This window comes from Cinclus cinclus, chromosome 26 (assembly GCF_963662255.1).
Source record: "Cinclus cinclus chromosome 26, bCinCin1.1, whole genome shotgun sequence".
Classification (NCBI taxonomy): Eukaryota; Metazoa; Chordata; class Aves; order Passeriformes; family Cinclidae; genus Cinclus; species Cinclus cinclus.
Window position 1 is genome coordinate 4331938 of NC_085071.1, and position 16848 is coordinate 4348785.

A 16848-nucleotide genomic window follows, 5' to 3' on the forward strand; every position below is an offset into this window, starting at 1 on the left:
GGCAGCACACACGCGCCTTTCCCTTAATCCCTCCTGAAATCCAGCTGGATTTAATCACCGCGGATGACAGCTGGGGACAGGCCCTTTATTGTTTATAAATCTCCTCGGAGCGCGGGAGGCTGTAAACATCATCCAAGGACCAGACGGTTATAAAACAAACTAGGAGGAGAATTCCATTCTCCCCAAACACGACACAGATGTCGCTTTTCCTCGCTACGGAACTGAATCACCGGGAGTTTTCCCCCGCGCTTGCACAATTCCTGGCGTGCTAAGCCAGCTCCAGCTGACTGTTCCTCGGCAGGTTCCTGGTGCGGTTGACAGCGTCGACCTCTGGCTCAAACTTCTCCACGGGGACCACGAGTTTTTTCTGGGTATCCATGCACTTGTTGTCCAGCTGCAGAGAATTGGTTTTGTAGCCAATATCGGTCTGAATGCGGTGAAGTTGTCGGTAAAGAGCATCCAAGGCATCCCTGGGAATGAGCAGAAGAGACAGGAGTTGGGATCAAATGCTGCGTTATTTCCCAGGAATAGGCTCCCCGTGGAATGGTCACAGCCCTAACCCTGCCAGAGCTCAAGGAACATTTGGAAAATGCTCTCAAGCACAGGGTGGGATTGTTGGGGTGCCCTGTGTACGGCCAGGAGTTGGTCTCAATGATTCTTGTGTGTCTCTCCCAACTCATGATATTCCATGATTTTAAACAGGACAGGAAACACCCAACTTCCCACTTTCTGGCAGAGTTTGGCCCTGTACAAAGAGCAAACTCATCAGATACTCATTGTTTGGGGCAGTGAATAGCGAGCCCACACACTGCTCTGGGAGGGCAGCAAGAGATGTGCACCTGTGGAGCTGCCAGCCCACAGCAGCACTTCTGTTCTTTCCTTGTCACTCTTTTTTTTCCCTTTTGGAATAGTCAGGGCCTGGATGAATTCAGACTCAAGCAAGTGCTGTGGGAGCCCCATTCTCCTCCCAGCACAGACCCCTTGTGCCTGCACCCTGCACCCACCAAGCCCAAACACTGCTGCCCATCATGAGCCCGAGTACCACGAGCACCAAAAGGCAGGTGCTGGAGGTGTGCCCAGAGCAGGGACACACAGAGCCACATCCCCTCAGGGCAGTGCTGGGCACTGCTGGACACTCACTGCGACTCTGTCCTCTTCTGCTGGAGTGCATGGATTGTCCCCTCCAGCTGCTGGACCTCCTCTGTCAATCCATACTGAGCCTGCAGGGAGGAGGGGACAGCACTTAACAGGGCTTTGCCAAAGGCCACACTTCCCTCATTTCCCTCTGCCCCAGCTCTGACATTATTTCCTTGCTTTGCTATGTCACTGTAGGATCCATTGTTCAGCTGCTCCAAAACTCATCCACGTTTTTCAGAGCCCCCTTCCTGGTCAGTTCCCTGCAGGGACCAGGCCAGGTGAGGTACCTGATCCCGGCAGAGCTCCATGTGGGGCCGGTAGGTGCGCGTCTCCAGGCGGGTGTGAGCCACTTTCAGATCCAGTGTTCTCTTCCGGATATCTTCCTCCAACTGCCGGATCTCCTCCTCCATTTCAGCAATTTCCTCCAAGGTCTAAGGATAGACATGTGTCATGAGGGACAACCCGAGATACACGCTGGGAAACTACCCCCATGTCTCTGGGAATTTTGCTGTGCTGGGGACAGATTTTACTCAAGGGCTTCTGAGGATTGAATCCTCTGCTTCCACATGGACCAGGATGGTGCTGCTGAGACAAGGGGTGAAATAAAAAGTCCGAAACCTGGCAGTGCTGCCAAGCAGTGCTAGAGAAGCAATTCTGAGAGGTGGGATACTGCTGGGATCGTATGTGTGCCACTGAACAGCAAACATGTGGAAACTACGAGTATTGGCTGAGTTGCTTTCCATGTAACAAACTGCCTTTGGGATTCCATCCCAGCCAGGGTTGTTGTAGTTGATGACCAAAGAAACAACACTTACGTTCTGCTCCTGCCATCTCAGCTCATTAAGGGCTCCTTCCATATCTCTCATCCTCTTCCTCAGCGCAAACTCTGTAGCTATACGCTGAGCATCCAGCTCATTGTTTGTCTGAGGAGAGAACAGCTCCAGTCACACATGGCTGCAAGGTGTCTGTGTCCCCCCTGAAGCTGTGCCTGGAAGGTTGAGACAAACCCAGTAGCAAAACCAGTTGGGTTTGGCTGCTGCCACATGTGTGCAGGTCACACTGCCCCAGTAGCCAAAAGGCAGGGATCAATGGACAGGCACGCGTCCTCCTGCTTGCTGAGACTGCTGCAAGCTCTGCAGTATAACCAAGCTCCTACTTGTACCAGGAGGACAGCTGCTCCCAAACAAATCCAGAGACTTGCCTACTACTCTCCCACACCAAATCCAGGATGGCACCACAGATTCTGGGCCAAGGGAGCAGTTTACCTGGGCAATGGTAAGTGTGATTGCTCCTCGGAGATCCACTGAGGCTTTCATTTCTGCCTCGGCACGCTCCTTGTTGCGCTGGCTGTTCTGCTCCCACTCACTAAGTGCAGTTGTTCTGTGAACAAATCAGTTACAAAAATAAATTGCAAGATATTTTAAGGGAACCACCTGCTGCAGGCCAGAATGGCAGCACAAAATGATTCTGGAAAGCTGGAGGTCACATCTTGCCTGATCTCCTCAGAGACTGAATCTCACCAGGCCCAACATCTGCTCCACCCAGGGACACATCCAAACCATGGAAGATAATGCCAGGCAAGTGAAAATGCTCAGCAGGTCCCCCTGAGCTGTGCCAGAGGTCACACCACACTGCTGAGTGTCACCTACAGCAAAGCAGGAGGGAGGCAGGGCACCTGACCCTCACTGGGTTTGTGGAGGAAATTTAGCTCTCTCTCAAAAGTCTGTGGCTTCTCCATGCCACAGCCAGCTTCTGTTCTGAGCTCTCTCCAAACCTGTACCCATCAAGCCCGGACACAGCATGGAAGGAAAAAGCATTCCAGGGCTCAGGGCAGATTTGGCCACACAAGGACAGATTCTTTCCTTACCCATCTGGGATCCGTGTTGGGTTGACCTTGAAGGAGATGCTGCCAGAGGTGGGATTGAAGGACACGCACTGCCGATCGAGTTCCAAAGCTTCCACCTTGTGCCTGTGGTCACAGCTCAGCTGCTGACGAGCTTCCTTTAAGAGGCTGTGGAGAGCCAGGCTGAAGTCAGCAGGGAGCAGGCCCAGGTCAGGGGCAGCTCACAATTCCCAAAGCCTTCATCACCACGTCAGTCATCTCTGTGAAATTAATTATGAGCTCCCACCCTCCCAGCACTGCCTGCCTGGCTGCCCTGGGCTCTGTGCTGGAGAACGGAGCTGCAAAGGATTCCCACAGAGTATCAGTGCCTGAGAGCTTTAATATCTTGTGGCCACTGATTACTAAACCAAGGCAGGTGTCACAAGAGATCTAGGACAAAATTTCCAAAGGGTGCTTGTGAAGTCTCCCTTGACAAACCCTTCCCTGCCAAACCCCAGACCTTGATAATCATTCAGGGTTCCTGTGTGGTTCCCTGCCTCCCTGCCCATCTCAGTGTGGCATTAGAGGCACAAGTATCTGGGGCCAAGCAAGAAGAGCAGGATCACTGGCCAAAAGCTGTCACTCCTCACCAAAGCTGTTTGAAGGTGTCATCCACTCGCTGCTGCAGCTCTTTTTTGGTTTTCTCAATCACCTTCACCTCTCTGAGTAGCTCCTCTTCCACAGGATCCCTCACCACATCGATGTCACGACGGCTCTCACGGAACGTCAGGCACTCAATGGCAACATCCAAACACAAGTTCTTTGCCTGGAGGGCATTTTCTGCTGCTTCCTTCATCTAGAAAAAACAATCAACCAGGTGTGGGGGGGACCTTTTAGGGATAGGAGAGAGAAAGGAAGGGGAACCCACCCATGCCATCATTAAGAGTGACTCATACTGTCTTTGCAGTACTGAAACCTTTCATCAAGTCTGGAATAAAAACTGCCAAAGCCAAACACCTTAGTACTCTACACCTGCCATTTGCATTGAAAATCACACCTTGCTGTGGGTTAACAACTCCAGAAGCAGCAGCAGCCTCTGGATTTGGAACTTACATATCAGATATTTCCCACCACTATTCTCTATTTAAACCCCGAAATTTTTGAAGGGTGGTGTTAACATATTTCTTATTATCCTTCAGAGGATAATCTATAAAAAGTCCAAACAACAAAATCCACACAGAAATCCAAACAGGAGCATGCAATATGCAGCTGCATGACATGGCTTGGCTCAGCCAAGAACACACTGGTTTGTTTTCCAGGAAGTCATTCCATCAAGTATGGATTTCAGTAAAAAATACACACACACACACACACATATATATATATGTATATATATATAGTGAGAAGCCCCCCTTGAACTCCAGATGTGCTTGCCCATCGCACAAGACAAGCCTCAGTTATTTCACATCCCATGTTCAGAGTGTAAGTTCATTTCCAGCCATCTGCCTTCCCAACATACTTTAGTTAAGGCATCAATTTCCAAATCTATGTCTGTGAGGCATCTGGCCAGGGTCTCTCTCCATCTGTCCACGCTGGTGATACGATCTTTGAGGTGGGTTCGACTCTTGTGCTCATCCCATCTTGCCTGGAGTTAGAGAGAAATCCCATTAATCTTTTTAAAATTGTAGTTGTGACTCTTGCTGAAGCCTTTCCCCATTTTCAGGACTGACTGAGCCTTTCACAGGAATACAACACGTTGCCATTTGGAATCACAGTCATTTACACAAATGAAGAGCACAGAGAACAACATGAGTGGCAGTGAACGTGAGAAACACACGCAGGGATTTTGTGACAGTACAGATTGCAGGTGGGTTTACAGGGAGCAAATGTCCATATTTAGAATGTTCTAGACAGGTAAAGCCCTTTATTCCCTCATCCATACACCTAAATCTAGACACTCTCCCCAGCTCTTCAGCCCACTACCCTGACAAACCTGTGAGCAGCCCCCGTGGCAGAGGGCTCACCTGGTTGCCGGTTTCATTGCGGAGAGCTTGTCCTTCCTGCCGGATATGATGGGAATTGTAACGCTGCTGTTCCGCGTCGGCCGAGATGAGGAGGGAGTTGTTCTGCCAGTCTGGCAAGGTGAAGCGCTGGCCTGCCTTTACACTAAGGGAGGCCATCTCGCTGAAAGAGAGCAAAATATTTATGTGTTTATTCATGGGAATACACCCAAAATGGAGCTGCAGCCAAAAACAACAGAGCTCCTCAGGAGAAAAGCAAAAGCAGCAGCAAGCTGCAACCTGGCACCTGGCCTAATGCAGACACATGGCCTTAAAATGAGGGAGTACAAGGGCAGGTGATGGGAGCCATCTTCTGCCCTGGGCCAGGGGGAAAAACCCTGTGCACCTGTCTCACCTGTCCCTCCCTAGGAACAGAACTGTTTGCAGGGACAAGGAGCTGCTCACAGCACCAGCTTCCATACGGTATTTACTAAATCTGGGCAAAAACGGCTAAGGACATGACTGATTCTGCTGCGCTACCACTGAAGGCTCAGCCCAGGGCTGTGACCCCAGGGTGCTCCAAGGCTTTGAAGGAACAGCAGTTTTTAAGCTCATTTTTTACCCAGCACAAGCTGCAAAACCGGCAGAAACTGCAGACCTCACTCCAGAAGGCCCGAGGAGCTCCCGAGGGAGCTGCAGGCGCCCAAACCCACGGTCAGGAGCAGTTCTGGGACAGAATCCCCCAGCACCCGCGGACACAGAGCGCTGGGCCGGAGCTCCCTGAGCACAGCCACGGACACCAAGGGATGTACGGGCCAGGAGTGCCTGAAGGGAAGGAAACACGGAGGGAGGGCACTAAGGGCCGCGGGGCAGAGGGGTCCGACCACAGGTGAAGGAGAAAGAGGGGAAAGGGGAGAAAGAGGGGAAAGAGCCTCACCCGGGCTGGGATGAGGGCGCTCGGATCCCATCCCGCCTCAGGGCCGGGCCGGGCCGGGCCGCTCTCTCCCCTCACCGCTCCCGGCCGATTTCCGCCCCCTCTCCACTCTCAGTTCCCAGCCGACCTCTACACTCTCCCCTCACCTTTTGCGGTCGATCCCCTCTCGTCCCCCTCTTTCCCCCCTCTCACCGTTCCCGACCGTTCCCCGCTCTCCCCTCACCGATCCCCGCTCTCCCCTCACCGTTCCCCGCTCTCGCGCGGGGCCGTTGCCGGGCGGCTGCGGCTCTTGGCCGGGTATCGGTGACAGGGACACGGCAAAGAGCAGCAAAAGCAGCGCCCAAATCAGCGGCAAATAATATTGCTTTAAAAAAAAAAATCCCACGAAACGACCCATAAAGCAGGAAGGAGCTGGGAGTGCCGATTTCTACAGCAGCCATCCTGCCCCAGGCTGGCTGTGGGCACTTTAGCAAGCTCATCTTTCCTTTTTATTTATTTATTTATTTATTTTAAATATTTAGTTAAACAGCATTAAAACATCGAAAGTAAATGGCTTTCTGTCCTTGAATGAATCAGGGAGCCTGATGCTTCACTCCAGACCCACCCCCCCCACCACCTCCATCTGCTCCTTGTTTTGGGAATAAATCAATATTATGGAAGTATAAATAAAATCTCACACATGTGCATTTCAAAAAAAAATTTATTTTTCAAATGAATACAGTTCGTTTACAATACACTCAAGTTGATGGTATCTATAGCCAGCAGAGATCGATGACTGCTGTGTCCTATACACAGTCGTACAGAGGTTACAGATGCCTACGAGAGGGAAGGAACAGTGAAAGAAGTCGACATTTTACTGTGCTGGAAAGAAAGCAACTCTTGCAACAGGTAGAAAATTTTGGCAAGAACAATTTGTCCGGAAAGGGAGAAGGGGCAGAGGACACGGCTTCTGCTTAGCAAGTACACCTCAAACACCGACAGTTCCCTCCCACCCCGCACGGCTGCAGCCCACGGTACAAAGAGGCACACATGGTCAAGATGGTTAAGTAAAAATAAAGGCTTTTACCAGTTTGCTTGCCATCCATCTACAATCTATTTGTGCAACGTCTCAAGTCACAGCTCTGTTTGACTCTTGAAACATTTCCCTTTTGCTTCCCAGGACCTTCACGGTGGGAACACACTCACACTCCTGCCAAAGCAATGGGACACCAAAACAGGGGAGCAGTTACCAGAATATGAGAAAGAGCAGACACATGGGAGGGGATGAATCCAGATCAATTTATTAGAATTTTATTCAGAAAAGGAACCCCAAACAGCATGACACTTTCTTTTTCTGAATCATTTAAACACATTGTATTCAATATGCAACATTTCTTTGTGAAATTGCTTCCAGCAGTCTCCTAAACTAACACAGCTCACTGGCCAGTGGTGTTTATGGCACACACAATGGCACCTGAACCACCTTCTTCTGAAAATCCTTTCATACTGGCTCATAACCAAATGGTACCAATTACTCTGAAAGCTCTGAAGTAACACCTGCTGACAGACAATGTCCTTGTCCATGATCACTCACCTCCAGCCAGGTGAACAGCCCAGTTTTTCCCCACCAAGCACTGTTTATCCACCATGAGGCTACCTGGGGAGCTGAACTGCTTATACCAAGGGAGGAGACAAGAACAGCAGGCAGGAGGGTCCGTTATCCTGTGAGCCCAAGTGTCACTGCTCCCCTGGAACGCTGATCTGTACACCAGTGCCTGTAAAACCAACATTTCTGACCCAAAACTCGCTCTGCCTGCCCTACTGCTGTGCTGCAGCTCACTTTTCACACCTGCCTGCAAACAGATACCAAACACAACGAGCTAGAAGCAGGTATTTTTACAGGGAAACAACATGTAGTTGTCTCAAGGTGAGATCCAACACTGAAAACTGCAAAAATTAGAAGATTTCACTGAAAAACAAATCAAGCTGGAAAAAAAGTAAACACTACAGCCACAGGAGAGAGGTGATGCACAAAAGCAAGTACCCAGAAGAAGCCATTCTGCACTCCAAAGTTGCCAGAAGACAAACTCCATTTCTGGCATTCTCCCTCTCACCAAATTTGTTGGTGTTCAATTTCCTCACCATTTTAGGAGCAATGCTCAAGTTTTCACTCTGCTGGCACACCATCAAGTTCCAAAACCTCCAAAAGTTCTTTAAATTCGGGATTGCTCCAGTGGGCATCACTTTGCTATTACATCTGAGTGGACACTACCTACCAAGACACATATTACCTATCAAAGAAATTGGTTTCAAAGATATTTAAGAGATTTGCAAGTGTAAGCAAAATGAAAGTTTATTAGTAACTATTTTAAGAACTAACTTTTGCACAGCTGTACTGAAATGGGTTGTGGATCTATGATTCATGGGCAAGCACAGCCCTAAACTCAACATACAGCTGTATTTTTGTGTTGCTAGATAGTGTTATAGCATTAATTTTCCAACTGCCAAATGCATTTGAAAGACCTGTGTAATTCTCAGCAATGAAAAAATACCCTTTCATTTAAATAAACTTGCCCTCTGAGCATGCTTTACAACAAATAGGTTAGTTTAAAGAAAGCAAGATGGCAAACACATGACTGACCCCAAGGGGCTTCAACCTCGGGCAGAGCTGCAATGGGATGGGAGGGAAGAGCTCTGGCTCCCAGCAGGGATGGGCTCCAAACAACTGGATTCACTGGAAGATGCAAACGTTCAAGAAGTGCACAGGTTTGTATCACGAGGTTACCACGGTCACAACATGGTGCACCCTCAGATCATCCAGTACTCACTCTCCTAAGGCGATGTGAATCATCACAAACATTTTCTAGACGAAAAATGAGGCAGAATCGTTTCCTCTAGGTCAGAAAGGGAACCTGCTTCAGAGCCAGCAGAAGAGTTCCTGGCCGGACAACTTGCCAATGTTTCAAAACAGCTTCAAATAGTACCTCTTAGAAAAGCTCTTCCATTTTGGTCTGAAAATCCACTATTTTTAGCAGCTTAAAGCCCAAACTGACATCTAAGCACACAGGTGCCTACTTAGGCACAATGCAGTGTCTACAATAGGGACGTGGTGTCAGAGGATGGGGGGGTTGTTCCTCTTCCCACACCCAAGTGACCACACGATTGTTCTCAGACATCGCCACCCCCCACTGCTGGAAAACTGCTTTTTGAACTTATCTGTGATGTGTAATCCTCACCTTCACATTGCCACTGAGCCAGAGCTTTGCACTGTTCCCCGACATTCACTGGACAACATTCCCCATGTCCCAGCCACCCCCAAATGGGTGGAGAGGAGAGAGGCAAATGGAGTGTATGGAAAGCTGCAGGAGCACAGTAAAGAGCGAGGACATCACTGGACAGGCAACAGTCAAAGGCAGAATTCATGATTCTCATTAGATAAACATATCAAGGTTAAATTTTATTTTTAAAAATTGCAAGTCTACCAGGAAGTAGGTTTATTTGATGACATTACTCTTTAGAAACCACTTACTTTGAAAGCTTCTCCTCTCTGGGTAGTTCTAATTCACAAAAAATTCAGGGCTCACTTTGATTAAGTAATTCAACACAAAACCAACTCTGACCAAGGACTTTGAGCTTTAAAAACAGTTCAAGAAAAATACTAACCATCCTACCAATGCAAATACAGGTTTTTCCAGCTCTGTTCCTGGTCAGAAAAAGGCACATACTTGCTCTCAGTGAATACAAATCCAACACAAACAGTTCAGGATACCCAAGCTCATGTCTGATGTCTCCATCAATGTCCCTGAAAGGTGTGAACTGATCACAGCTCACTTGACATCCACCCACCTCCTGCCCAGTCCCTTGTTTCTTACAGGCTTTTGTCACAATTCCACCCCCACCCTCACATCCAGAGCTGATCTGTGCTCCACGAAGCCACAGCACCCTCAACATGGCTAATTCCATACAGGCAGTGGAGGAAGAGAGACCCTGGTCAGGGAATGGGGAGGTAGGTAAGAGCTGAGTAAGAGCAGGGCAACTGCAGTGCTACAGTAAAATGACCTCTACACTTGCCTCCTGCTGTTCCTGGCACACCTCCAGGCAACCAGGAAACTCTCAGGGCATCTGTGTTGTACAGAAGGGCCATATATTGCTCACGAAATCCCTTGGGTCAGTACTGTCTGAACCAGCAGATCCACTGGAAGCTGCATCTGTTTCACCCAAGTAAGGGATGCAGGGTTTGGATAAAACCACAGTTTGATTTAGGAGGCAGCTGTCACAGTCACTGCCACCTGCTCACAGCACAGTCCAGGAGAACAGGCACCCCTAAAAATATACAGGAACATTCTTTTTCCCTCATGTATTAGTTTTTGAATTAGCAGCCACAGAATAACAGAGTACTCAGGGTTGGAAGGGATCTTCTAAAGCTCATCCAGACAAACCCTCTGCTGTGACCTGGGACCTCTAGACCAGGTTGCTCCAAGCCCCATCCAACCTGCCACCTTGGATGTTTTCAGGGATGGGGCATCCACAGCTTCCCTGGGCAACCTGTGCCAGTGTTTCATCACACACATCATAGAAAAACTTCTTAAATCTCATTCAAACCCACCTCCCTCAGTTTAAAACCATCACCACATATCCTGTGGCAACAGGCCCTCCTAAAAGATCACCCCCATCATTCTTACAAGCCTTTTCAAGCACTCAAATGTACTGAAGGAAAACATCAGCTGTCAAGTTTTCCTTTATTTATTTGCTACAGGAGGCAAAGGAGGCTCTGCTGCTTCTTCATTAGCATTAATACTGTTTTGATTTTCCCACTTGATAATTTTAAAGGAGTTTAAATAACTCCTACTGCACTCTGTTACTTTGAGTCTGCCCTTTCTGCCTCTTCCACCTTTTTTATTTCCCTTGTAGAGCTGTCCCAACAGCCACAGGATTTCAATGTCCCACAGGTTCTCCATCTCCTTGAGGAGGTCCTCCCTGTCCACCTGCAGCTGCTTCTTGCCATGTTTTGGTTCGCTGTTTATTTTTAAATTTAAAGTATTTTAATAATGTCTATTTTCAGTGGTTTGTTAGCTCTTATTTAAGTTGGATACTGTAACCCATCATGCACCCTCCAATGATTTCTACAGAAATATTTCTACTGGAATTAAACCTCGCATGTGGCAGCTCATGGACACCAAGGCAAGAGATTTGTGCCCAACAGAAAACTGCTTCATCGGGTGCAAGTTCATTCCTTTTGATAGAAAGAAGAGGCAGCAACTTCCTTCTACATCTCAACAGGTTTAATATGAGCTAAACGTAGAGAAAAACAAAGCAGTTGGTCTACAGGCAAGGGAAGAGATGGAATATTGCTGCAAACAAGCGGATGGTGCAGGATTTTTGGCCCTTTTTAGTCTAAAAGATAGAAACAGCTACTACTGAAAGGGTCAGGAGGGAGACACAGTTCTGGCTCAGAATTTAGACTGAAAAACGCTTTCTAAACCCCAGCCTAGTAACATTGAGAAATCAGATATATAAAATAATTGAACATCATGGCAAGCTTAAATACCAACACAGTGGCATTGGGCACTGTAATAAGACAAGAAAGTTGGTACAAGCTACAAGAGACATTGGATCATGTCTCAAACTTGAATCAGAAGAAATTATAGAGCAAAGAGAGTCAACTTGTGCCTGGGGAGCTGCAGCATCCCCTCAATAATGAGGTGTGGGCTAACTCAGTGAGAGCACTGCCCAGTGCTGGGACTCTGAACCCCACATATTCCATTGATGATGTCCAGAAGCTCTGCTTACTCCTAGAAGAAGTCTGGACATGAACATATTCCTGCAAAGAGACCACTTGGAATTACTCAGCGAGTTCTGCGGTTAAGCTCCTGATATTCAAAAATATCCTGACATCAAGTTATTTCACATCTTGAATGCCCAACACTATAAACAGTACGAAAATGCACAAAATCATTTTAGTTGTAGAGAAACAAGGTACCAATGAAGCACTTGTCTATGGCAAGTGGGTTAATTGTCTCCTCTCAAACACGACTGGTTAAGCCAACTTTCTTTGGAGAAGAAAATCAAAACATTCAGAAACTTCTCCTGCCTAAAAATAAGTGTTAAAAGCAACACACAGAGCAGACACACAGACCTATGAGCTGCACACAGACCACCAATAAATATACAGAAACACCACAACAAAGGACAAGGCTCATCATAAAAAAAAAAAAAAAAAGTTCCATAACTGCTACTCAGACCGATACCAAAAGAAAGGGAAGTGTTTTTTTGCAGGCATGTGCAAGCACATTACAGTGTCATCAAAGCACACCTTTGCTATTATTATTACTTTATGCAGCATTACAAGGTTACTGAGGTGCAGTGTTTAATAGTCTAGTCTACAGCTTTTCCTGACTGCAGGAACGCTCACCAAACTCACCATGAACCCACCCCCACCACAGCATTGCCCAGCCACCAAGCTGCTCCCATCCAGAGCATCCAGCTCCCAGCTGGCAATCAAAAGACCCACTGATCTGTCCTGAACACACACGAGCCATGTGAGGACCAATCTTCTCCCAGGTAGTCCTTAAGACAGCCTCCTAAGACACCCTTCAGCTTGTCTCCATCTTTGGGAATGTACTTCCCCTAAGAGAAGACATCCTTTGGGATCTACGGATTGCTTTCGGCACCAAACACATCCCCATGGCTTCTCCCACACCCCAAACCCCCAGCCCCCTCAATATGAAGAGGTAAATCACATGGACCAAACCCAAGATAACCCCAGCCTGCCAGCTGAATTTGGTGATCGCTCCTCAATGCCTCTCCCTCCAAAGGAAAACACCTTCCTGGTTATTCTTGGTCCTGACTCAGAGAAGCTGAAGCTTGACAGTACCTAAAAGATACCATCAAACACTTGGCATTTTCAATAATTTATCTTAAATTTGCAGCCACGTACAACTGGAAAATAAAAATCTACAGCACCATCTTCTAAAAAGGCACTTTCTGAGGACTGTCTTGCTTAAAAAAATAAAAGTCACTCCAAGTTTTAAACAGTGGAACTGCTTTGTTTGAAAAGGACCCTACGGTAACAACCCGTGTCAGGTGAGGGGGTACCTCAGACAGGATGTGAAAGGCCAGGGCACACAGGATGGAAAGTGGATGGAGTCTCCCCAACACTGTCATTCCTGCCAAACCAATACTTTGATATTTTCCCTCATACGCCTCTCCCTTACAATTCCTTCCCCTTCATATGCACCTTTGTCTACTCAGGGGACAACAGTTTGGGTTTTAGTGTCACGGAGATCAGGATTTTTAAGATTCTGCTCTGGAGGTTAAGATGTAGGATCCTGTATCCATCTTGCTCATACCTCAACTACAGAAAGTACAAAATCTTCTACCAGCAGAAAGCATCAATGAGTTCAAGCTCTAACCATGATATTTTACAAAAACAAGGAGTGAATTGGCTAAACGAAGTTTGATTCCAACATGTGCCAAACCAAAAATTATATTCCAAACACTCAGCATCAACCTAAAATACCATCTTTGGGTAGAAAACACAGACAGAAATCTTTCCCTTTGACACCCCTATGGAATTTTTCACTAGATCAAATCAACCAGCCAGTAGAAGCCATGAAACTCCACAGCACTGAAAGGGACAGAGCATCTACCCAGCCTGACCAGAGACCACGATGGCCATTTACAAACAACCACCTCTGAAAAATGAATTTACTGGTCCAACATACATAATCTGAGCTTTTGATTCCTTGGTTATAAAAGTGCTTTGAGAAAGGTTCTAAACCCTCAGTTCACTAAACAGGGAAAATACCAAAAGTGGACAAGAAATGAAGAAAGTGTAAGAAAAAGGGGGAAAAAAAAAAAAAAAGGCCTCAAACTCGAGCTTGGAATTTCACCAGAGTGAACTTTAAGACTAGTAGAAAACCAGTATTTGTAGCTGGAATTTTTACAGCAGACTACATGGTATCTCATATTGAGCATTTATAGGACAAGTATTTGTACATGAAGAAGTGAAAATCACTTAAGACCAAGAGCATCTTGAAATAATTTGACTGACAACTTCCAGAAACCCATTTTACTCCTGAAAACCATTTCTGTGGCCAAACTCCCAAAAGAACACCGGAACGAATCCTATAAAAATAACTTTTGGACACGTGTAACCAGATGACACACGGAACAGTGACACAGCCATCCTGAGTCAAATGGCCACGGCTCAAGTCCCTAGAAAGGGAAAAAGGCGACTTACAGTGGAGTCACTCCTGCTGTTGGCAAATGTCACGAGTTTAACGCCTCAACCACAAACATTCTATGATTCTCTCCAGCTCTGGATCTAGCAGTGGCCAGGTAGGAGGTTTGGGCAGGGCTGGCTGGGTGAGGAGGGGCTCGGCGATACCCTGGGGCTGCTCCCTGGGCTTGCCCCCACCACGGGAGCACTTAGTGGCACTTGTTCAGTACAAGTGAGGTCTCGGTGCAGTGTCTGAGGAGACGGGAACTGCTTTTCTCCACAGGCAGAAACCCAAGGCCAGTGTCTGCAAAGCAAGAAGAGCCATCAGCCTGTGCCCATATCCCTCTTTGGACTATCTACAGTCAGCTCCCGGCCAGAGAGGGGGGGGGATCTGCTGTGCCACTGAAGATTTCCTCAAACAGCACATAAAATTTGAGATTTTTTTTTTCTTTTTCAAGGAGAGCAGGTACAAAAATAAAAGAAATCCATATACTCTGAAAATATACTGGAAACTGCCACCACAGATGAGGTACCATTTATCCCGACCCCCCACCCCCAAACTGCAAACATCAAAATATATATGTTTTTAAACAAAAGAAGAATATCTGGCTATTTAATCTCAGTTAAAATGACAGCACCCTTTGTTACACTTGATATTTCACACCGTTAATTCTCTTTTGAAAAAAACCCAAGATATCTAACTAACCTTGATTCCTTGCTTTTCTCCTCATTCCTTAGTGCAGTAATTGTCCATCTCCATTTAAATAAATATAGCAGCTACAGCATCTTAAATGTGTGGCCCTCACAACGTCAGTAACTTGATATCGTAATACAAAGAAGTATCGGCACTTGACGTAGATATTTGCAAAACCAAGAAGAGAGATTAAAACTTCCAAATACTCTTCACATGAAAACCAGGTACAATGTTACCTTGACAACTGAAGTCACTTTGCCAATGAAGTTTCTTTAGTTTTTGGTGAAAGTAGTGAGCAAAAAGCTCCTCAAATCCGAGTCACCAAGCGTGGGCAGGATGAGAAGCAGCTTTGAAAGGAGAGTTAGAAGGCTTTGCAAAAAGGAATTTTCAGCTAAATGCCAGAAGTCCACAAGAACGCTTTGTAAAATAGGGTTTTTTTTAAAAAAAGTTCTCTGTTCCAAAAGAAATTTCTGTATAAAGCTTAAGCTGAACCTTTTACAAATGGCACTGCTACTGAGAGAGCTTTAGGAGAAAAGTGTCAGGTCACAGACTGGGAAAAACATCCGAGAGACTCACTGAGAAACCACCTCGCTCAAAGGACTCGGTCACAGCCCCCTCCCTGCACCAGGTGTGTCCAAAGGCACTCACAGGGACAGGGCACTCCGAGCTGGGACCCCCTTGGCTTGGGGGTCCCCAACCCTTTAGGGCCTGTTGAGCCCCCCCAGCCACCCCCACCTCCCCTGTGAGCACTGCCAGCCATGCCCACCCTCTACCACTGTTTCCAGTGCAATTTTAGCTTTGCCAAGTTAGTCTTTCACGTGATTTTTTCTTGTTTTTTGAGAGATAAAATAGCTATCTACACCAGCTGTTAGTAAAGCTCTTGCAGACAGTGTTGTGAACAGCACTACGGACACTTCCATACAATATACAAACACACAAAATACAGTACTTGGTTTTTCTGGCAGAAAAAAGGGGGTTCATGCCTGGTGAAGCAAAACGGGCTCAGATTTTAGGCTCAAAATACAGTATATTGGCAAACAGCAGATTTGGTGAGAACAAGGAGAGAAGCTACTTAGACCAACCAGGTTTTCATGTGAGAGCAGGTGGAGGTCGGGAGGGCTGGGATCACAGCAATGCCCATACAAACAGCTGCAGTAAATATACTATGAACCAGTGCAAATAAAAACAGTCAAAAAAAATGCAGTTCACGAGTTTACAAAGTGCAAAACTCCCCAGTCCCCTCGTTGAATAAACGCTCGTCTCTGACATCTTAAACATTGGTTTTAAAGTGGAATGAAAGAGTCCCATTGGTTTGTTTCACATTTCGGTGATTTAACATGTTAGAACTATCCCAGCCCTCTTTATTTGCAAAGTGAAATGAAGTTACCAGTAACTTAATTTTAAAAGGAAAGTCACTATCAAAGAGGAAAAAAGCTTAAAAACTTTTATTAATTCCAGACATTTTACTGATGTCAAATAGGTTTAATTAAGCATGTAAAAACTGAGATCTTAATACAAAACCCTTTCCATTTAATTCAAATATGCTCCACATTTCAAAGCCAAAAATAAGGCCAATTCCTTTGTTAAATCAAAAGACTGCAGCGACAAGTAAAGCTTGCAGAAGTCTAGAAGCATTTTTTGTATTTTTTTTTGATTTAAAAAAGGAAAATTCAAGATTCCTTCTGACTATAAAACTTTCCTTTCAAAATTAAGGCTTTTACTTTGTCCTTTTAAAATCCTGGAGGTGTCCATTCTCCCACAGTCTGTGGTACAGACACTGCTTCAGTACAGCTCAATGGACACAGTTTTTCTTTAGAATGCTTATTGCACTAAAAGATAGCAAAACAAGTTGTCAGTTTCTTTTTTTAAAAATAAACATGATTACATTTCTAAAAAATAAAAGTTGATGTTGACCATATGTTCTGTAATAATTAAATTAAAGCATTATTATTACTCTAATAAATATAAAAGAAACAAAAGGAAGCTAAACTTCAAACACACATACATATGAATCACATTAAGGTGTGAGAGGCAGCAAGTAAAGTAGCAGGTTTCTTTTTT

The 16848-nt window shown here is 46.2% G+C and overlaps 1 protein-coding gene across 1 annotated transcript; it reads right to left on the reverse strand.

Moving 5' to 3' along the window:
- Positions 1-268: 268 nt before the first annotated feature.
- Positions 269-5139, reverse strand: TEKT2 (tektin 2). Its single transcript, XM_062509174.1, has 9 exons — positions 4984-5139; positions 4479-4604; positions 3610-3815; positions 3005-3148; positions 2403-2517; positions 1953-2060; positions 1425-1568; positions 1141-1220; positions 269-470 (listed from the first exon to the last, which is right to left on the reverse strand). The coding sequence occupies exons 1-9, from the start codon at positions 5137-5139 to the stop codon at positions 269-271; spliced, it is 1281 nt and encodes a 426-aa protein (XP_062365158.1).
- Positions 5140-16848: the final 11709 nt, after the last annotated feature.

What these genes read in the sequence shown, in the direction of transcription:
- TEKT2 (XM_062509174.1), bottom strand. Translation starts at nt 5,139, where the DNA reads ATGGCCTCCCTTAGTGTAAAGGCAGGCCAGCGCTTCACCTTGCCAGAC. An exon ending in GCAATGAAACCGGCAACCAG is followed by an intron (nt 4,605 to 4,983) that starts GTGAGCCCTCTG and finishes CTCTAACTCCAG; the next exon opens with GCAAGATGGGATGAGCACAA. An exon ending in CAGAAGAGGACAGAGTCGCA is followed by an intron (nt 471 to 1,140) that starts GTGAGTGTCCAG and finishes GCTCATTCCCAG; the next exon opens with GGATGCCTTGGATGCTCTTT.